We start from the raw sequence: 6,789 nt of genomic DNA, 5'->3' as shown, positions 1-6,789 counted from the left end.
ACCCCATCCCTGTCCCCAACCCCGTCCTTGTCCCTGTCCCCAACCCCATCCCTGTCCCAACCCTGTCCCTGTCCCCAGTGCTCACCTCACTGTCCTGTCCTTGTCCCTGTCCCCAACCGTGTCCCTGTCCCCAATGTTGTCCCCACCTTGTCTGTGTCCCAGCTGTGTCCCCTCTGTCCCTGTCACCACCTCCGTCCCCCATGTCCCCCTCCCTGCCCTCCTCCCCATCCCTGTCCCCTTCGTCCTCATCCTCATCTTCGTCCCCTCTGTCCCCTCCCTGCTGTTGTCCCGACGTCCCCCCTTCCCCCCAGCCCCCGCCCCTCACCCCCTGGGCTGTGTGGGGACACCCAGGGGTGACGCCACCTCCGTGTCCCCGTTGTCCCCGCAGGCTCCCGTCCCCGAGGCGCCGCCGTCCCCGGGCGATGGCAGCGAGGCCGAGGGGCCGAGGAAGGGCGAGGAGGAGGAGGGCCCCGGCGGCGAGCGGGAGCCCGAGGCCGAAGGGCCCCTGGCCCGCGACGAGCGCGGTGAGCGCGCGGTGTCCCCGTGTGTCCCCCCCCAGTGTCCCCAAGGGCCCAGGTCCCTGAGCCCCCCCATCCCCCCCATCAGGCGCCGAGGCCGAGAAGCCCCCCGGGGGGGAGAAGGGCGACGAGAAACCCCCCGAGGAGGAGCCCAAGGAGCGGCCGGGAGACCCCGACCCCAAACGAGGTACCTGGGGGCGGGGCTTGGCGGTGGGGGCGGGGCCTGATGGGGGTGGGGACCCGCCGGGGGGGCGTGGCTAAACTATCCAGGGGGCGGGGCTTAACCAAAAAGCCCCCCCTGCGGCGTTCCGTTGGTACTTGCGCTGCGTTCACTCTGAAGCCTACTGATGGCCGGGAGACGCTCGCTGCTTGCCGGGGGGGGGGTGGGGGGGGGTGGGGGGGGGCCGGGGGGGGGGGGGGTCCCCGCGCCCCGCCCCCCCCCCCCCCTTCCCCCCGGCCCCGCAGAGCTGCACACGCTGTGGCAGAACGAGGAGCGCGCCGCCGTCTCCTCGGGGAAGCTCAACGAGATCTGGCACCGGCGCCACGACTACTGGCTGCTGGCCGGCATCGTCCTGTATCCTTCCAGCGCCCGCTGCACCCTGGGGTGCCCCCAGCACCCCCATGTCCCTCCAGCAGCACCCCGGGGTGCTCCTGATACCCCCAGCACACCTAGGTCCCCAACCCCCCGGCACCCTGGGGTGCCCCCAGCGAGGCCAAGTGTCCCCAGCAGCACCCTGGGGTGTCCCCAAACCCCCCCCAGCACACCCAGGTGTCCCCAGCAGCACCCTGGGGTGCCCCCAGCAGCACCCCAGGTCCCCAGCAGCACCCTGGGGTGTCCCCAAAACCCCCCCCAGCACACCCAGGTGTCCCCAGCAGCACCCTCGGGTGCCCCTGGTACCCCCCAGCATGCCCAGTTCCCCCCTCCCAGCACTCCTTAATCACTCCCAGTACCCTTGGGTGCTCCCCAGTGCCTCCTGGGTCCCCCCCAGCACCCAGAGGTGCTCCCCGGGACTTTGTGGGTGCCCCCGGCACCCCCGGGTGCCCCCCAGGTGCCACCATTCTCCATGGGGACGGTGGCAGTGGGGGCAGTGGCAACTGGGAGGGTGACACCTGGGGGGGGGGCAGGGGTGGGTAATGTGGGGACAGCAGTGACATGGGGACAGCGGTGACATGGGGACAGCAGTGGCAGTGACGGTGACACTGGGGACAGTCCTTAGGGCACAGCCTGGGGGGGTGACGTGGGAGCAGGAGGAGGTGTTGGGGAGAGTGGTGTGGTGACACGGTGACTTGGTGACACGGTGACTTGGTGACACGGTGACAGTGATTTGGTGACATGGTGACGCTGCGACAGTGACTTGGGGACACAGTGGTGTGGTGATGTGGTGACACCATGACATGGTGACATGGTGACACCATGACACAGTGACTTGGTGACATGGTAACACCATGACACAGTGACGTGGTGACATGGTGACATCATGACACGGTGACATGGTGACACGGCGTCCTTATCGCGTGGCTCTGGCTCCACGTGCTGGGCGTGGGATGCTCTGGGGGGTCTGAGGGGGATGTTGGGGACACGGTGACACGGTGACAGTGACAGGGTTGTGGTGACGCGGTGGTAGTGATGCAGTGACAGTGACCTGGTGACGCGGTGATCTGGTGACGTGGTGATGTGCACTGTGACACGGTGACATGGTAATAGAGTGACACAGTGACCTGGTGACACGGCGACCTGGTGACACGGCGACACGGTGACGCAGTGACACAGTGATGTGGTGGTGCTGTGATCTGGTGACATGGTGACACTGTGACATGGTGACGTGGTGACACAGTGACCTGGTGACACAGTGACCTGGTGACACGGTGACCTGGTGACACGGTGACGCAGTGACACAGTGATGTGGTGGTGCTGTGATCTGGTGACATGGTGACACTGTGACATGGTGACGTGGTGACACAGTGACCTGGTGACACAGTGACCTGGTGACACAGTGACCTGGTGACACGGTGACGCAGTGACACAGTGATGTGGTGGCGCTGTGATCTGGTGACATGGTGACACTGTGACATGGTGATGCAGTGACATGGTGACCTAGTGACACAGTGACCTGGTGACACGGTGACGTGGTGACAGTGACACAGTGATGTAGTGACATGGTGACATGGTGACGCAGTGACATGGTGACACATTGACACAGTGATGTGGTGACGTGGTGGCATAGTGACACAGTGACGTGGTGAGATGGTGAGGTGGTGACACAGTGATGCGGTGACATGGTGACAGTGACACGGTGATGTGGTGACACGGTGACACAGTGATGTGGTGACGCGGTGACCCGGTGATGCAGTGACACAGTGATGTGGTGACATAGTGACACAGTGACGTGACATGGTGACACAGTGACATGGTGATGCGGTGACACGGTGACATGGTGACAGTGACACGGTGATGTAGTGACATGTTGACATAGTGACACAGTGACATGGTGACGTGGTGACATAGTGACACCATGACATGGTGACATAGTGACACAGTGATGCAGTGACACGGTGATGTGACATGGTGACATAGTGACACGATGATGTGACATGGTGACATAGTGACAGTGACATGGTGACACAGTGACGTGGTGACATAGTGACACGGTGATGCGGTGACGTGACAAGGTGATGTGACATGGTGACACAGTGATGTGACACAGTGATGTGACAAGGTGACACAGTGACATAGTGATGCAGTGTCACGGTGATGTGACATGGTGACATAGTGACACAGTGATGCAGTGACATGGTGGCACAGTGACGTGGTGACATAGTGACACGGTGATGTGGTGACGTGACAAGGTGATGTGACATAGTGACACAGTGACGTGGTGACACAGTGATGTGACAAGGTGACACAGTGACATAGTGACACAGTGATGCAGTGACACGGTGATGTGACATGGTGACATAGTGACAGTGACATGGTGACAGTGACGTGGTGACAGTGATGCGGTGACATGACAAGGTGATGTGACATGGTGACACAGTGATGTGACAAGGTGACACAGTGACATAGTGATGCAATGACACAGTGATGTGACATGGTGACATGGTGACATAGTGACAGTGACATGGTGGCACAGTGACGTGGTGACATAGTGACACGATGACACGGTGACGTGACAGTGACACGGTGACGCGGTGACATGGTGACATGGTGACACGGTGACATGGTGACATGGTGACGTGACACGGTGACACGGTGACATGGTGACACGGTGACACAGTGACGCGGTGACACGGTGACGCGGTGACGCGGTGACACGGTGACAGTCCTTAGCGCGCAGCCACGGCTACGCGCGCTGGACGGACATCCAGAACGACGGCGCCTTCGGGGTGATCAACGAGCCCTTCAAGGGCGAAGCCTCGAAGGGAAACTTCCTGGAGATGAAGAACAAGTTCCTCGCACGCCGCTTCAAGGTGAGCACGGGGGCCGCGCACGGGGGCCTTGCACGGGGGCCTTGCACGAGGGCCTTGCACGGGGGCCTTGCACCCTGATGGGGGCCTTGCCCCAAGGTTGGCCTCGCGCGGGGGCTGCTCCGGGGACACCGCTTGGGGGGGGGGGGCGCGTTTGTACACTCGTGTGAGCTTTTTGCACGAGGGCCCCCGCGCACAAGCGCCGGGCTCGCACGAGGGGCCGGGCACAGCCAGCGTGTGCCCGGGGGGTGCTCACACGGGGGCCACGCACGAGCGCAGAGAGGGCTCGCTAGGGACAGGGGACAAGAGGCAGAGCTCCACGGGGGGGCACGGAGGCCACCGGGGGTGCATGGAGACCACCGGGGGGACACAGAGGCCACGGGGGGGGTGAGGCCAGTGACGAGGCCACCAGGGGGCCACGGAGGCCACCAGGGGGGCATGGAGGCCACAAGGGGGCTGCAGAGGCCACCAGGGATGCATGGAGGCCACCAGGGTGGCTCGGAGGACACCGGGGTGGCGCGGAGGGCACTGGGGATGCGCGGAGGCCACCGGGGTGGCGAGGCCGGTGGCGAGGCCGCCTCCCCCCTCCCCCTTTTTTTTTCCCCTTTTCCCCCCTCTTTTTCCCCCCCCCTCCCCCCCCGACCCCGTCCCGCAGCTCCTGGAGCAGGCGCTGGTGATCGAGGAGCAGCTGCGCCGCGCCGCCTACCTGAACATGACGCAGGACCCCAGCCACCCCGCCATGGCCCTCAACACCCGCTTCGCCGAGGTCGAGTGCCTGGCCGAGAGCCACCAGCACTTGTCCAAGGAGTCGCTGGCGGGCAACAAGCCCGCGAACGCCGTCCTGCACAAGGGTAAGAGGCGGGCGGGCCGGCGCGCCCGGCGCGGACGCCCCGTGTAGCGCCTCGCACCTCTCTGTACCCGCGCTCTCAATCATTAAAGTGGGGTTCTCCTCCCAACCGGCTCCCGGTGTATCCTTGCTCTGCGCGTGCTTTCTGGCGGCCGGGGAGGGCGCGGGGGGGCGGCGGGGCAGCTGCTGGAAGGCCCCCGAGGGGTTTCCGGGGTGTGAGTAAACCTTGAGTAAGCTCGGAGTAAGGCGGGGCGCGGACGCAGGGCGGCCCGAGGGGCTCCGGGGTTGCGCGAGGAGGAGCAGCCGGGGGCTTCTGTTGCATACCGCGGGGCTTTGCGCTAAGATGTATCTGCTTAGTAACTGTAGTGTAAGTCTGGAGGATGCAAGTAGTATGTGCCGTGTGCTTCGGGAGTATGTAATGCATTTACCCAGTGTATCTCTCGCGGGGGTATGAAATGAGTATATTCTGAGTAACCCTTGCAGTGGCCAGAGTATCCCTGGTGCATGTAATGAGAAAGACCGGAGTAATTCTGGTGTACAGAGTGGGAGTACCCAGACGGTTCCTGCTTGCATGTAATGTGTAAGCCCAGAGTATCCCTGCAGCATGTACAGGCTTTGTCCAGAGTGCCCCTGGTGCATTTAATGAGTAAGCCTGGAGTACTCTCGGGGCATGTGCTGAGTATGCCCAGAGCACCTCTGGTGTATTTAAGGTCTTTGCCAGCAGTATCACTGGAGTAAGCCATGAGTATCATTGGTGTAGGCTGCTGTAGCTATGGAGAGGTTCTCAGGGGGATCTGATGAGTATTCCCTGAGTATTCCTTCCCTAAGGGTCCATTAGCAATGTGCCCTGAGGATCTCGTGGCTGAGTAATGAGTATCAGTGATGTAGCTGCAGGCCATCCCGTGAGCCCTTTGGCCTTAGGAGTATGTGAGGAGGATGCCCAGAGTATCTCTGGTAGAAGTAGAATGTATCTGGAGTATCTCTGGTCTATCTGAGGAGTATCTTTGGTGTGCCTTAGGCATAAATCCAGAGTATCTCCGGAGCATTTAAAGAGAATATCCAGAGTGGCTAATGAGTATCTGTGGTGTATCTACAGAAAATGACCAGAGTGTCGAGTAGCATACGCTACCTCAGGTGTCGCTAACGATTATACCTGGAGTAGCTCTGGTGTGTCTAGGGAGGATCCTGGAGTGTCTAAGGAGTATGCCTGGAGTACCTCCAGTGTAGCTAAAGCATGTGCCCCCAGGTGCCCGAGCAGTGTGCCTGGAGTATCTCTGGTGTCCCTAAAAAGTATACACAGAGTATCTCCAGTGCACCTAAGGTGTATGCCTGGAGTGTGCAAGGAGTACAGCCAGAGCAACTCTGGTGTGTTTAGAGTAAACCCAGAGTGGCTAAAGAGTAAACCTGGCGTGTCCCAGTGTGGCTAGAGAGTATACCCAGAGTAAGTAGCATAATCAGAGCATCTCCAGTGTGACTAAGGAGCATACCTGGAGTATGTACACCCAGAGTACCTCTGGCGTACCCATACCCAGTGTACCTCTGAGTCCTCCCACCCTGGAGCATGCCCCCACTTCCCGCTGGTGCATCCCCCGAGTATCCCTTGAGTAGCTCCCTGCCTTCCCCTCCCTCTCCCCACCCCCCCCCTTGCTCTCACGTGAGTATCTCCACCCCCCTCCCCAAATAACCCGTGACTATGCTGCGATTAACCTACGAGTAAGCTGCGAGTAACCTCTGAGTAACCTATGAGTAAGCTGTGAGTAGGCGTGGGGTGACCCCCCGGCGCTGACGGGCCGCCCCCCGGCCCGGGGGGGGGGGCGGGGGCGGCCCGGGGGGGCCGCCCGGCGCCAGTGCTGAACCAGCTGGAGGAGCTGCTGAGCGACATGAAGGCGGACGTCACCCGCCTCCCCGCCACCCTCTCCCGCATCCCCCCCATCGCCGCCCGCCTCCAGATGTCGGAGC

General features: G+C 61.9%; 2 protein-coding genes across 2 annotated transcripts in view; both read left to right on the top strand.

Annotated features, from left to right (window-relative positions):
• Nucleotides 1-779, top strand: part of LOC118159845 (chromodomain-helicase-DNA-binding protein 3-like) — a 3,294-nt gene extending 2,515 nt beyond the window's left edge. Inside the window, exons 4-5 of the mRNA XM_035314394.1 lie at nt 389-524; nt 607-779. Coding sequence (XP_035170285.1) covers nt 389-524; nt 607-779 — 309 coding nt within the window. The remainder of the gene's footprint in view (nt 1-388; nt 525-606) is intronic.
• Nucleotides 780-850: 71 nt separating this feature from the next.
• LOC118159844 (chromodomain-helicase-DNA-binding protein 3-like) overlaps nt 851-6,789 on the top strand; it is a gene marked incomplete at its 3' end in the record, with an annotated part of 6,225 nt that continues 286 nt past the window's right edge. Inside the window, exons 1-4 of the mRNA XM_035314393.1 lie at nt 851-1,092; nt 3,854-3,986; nt 4,639-4,834; nt 6,679-6,748. Of these exons, the coding sequence (XP_035170284.1) occupies nt 866-1,092; nt 3,854-3,986; nt 4,639-4,834; nt 6,679-6,748 (626 nt within the window). The remainder of the gene's footprint in view (nt 1,093-3,853; nt 3,987-4,638; nt 4,835-6,678; nt 6,749-6,789) is intronic.

Source organism: Oxyura jamaicensis, unplaced genomic scaffold, assembly GCF_011077185.1.
Source record: "Oxyura jamaicensis isolate SHBP4307 breed ruddy duck unplaced genomic scaffold, BPBGC_Ojam_1.0 oxyUn_random_OJ72302, whole genome shotgun sequence".
Classification (NCBI taxonomy): Eukaryota; Metazoa; Chordata; class Aves; order Anseriformes; family Anatidae; genus Oxyura; species Oxyura jamaicensis.
Note: the sequence above shows the minus strand (reverse complement) of the source record. Positions and strands in the feature narration are given on the sequence as shown.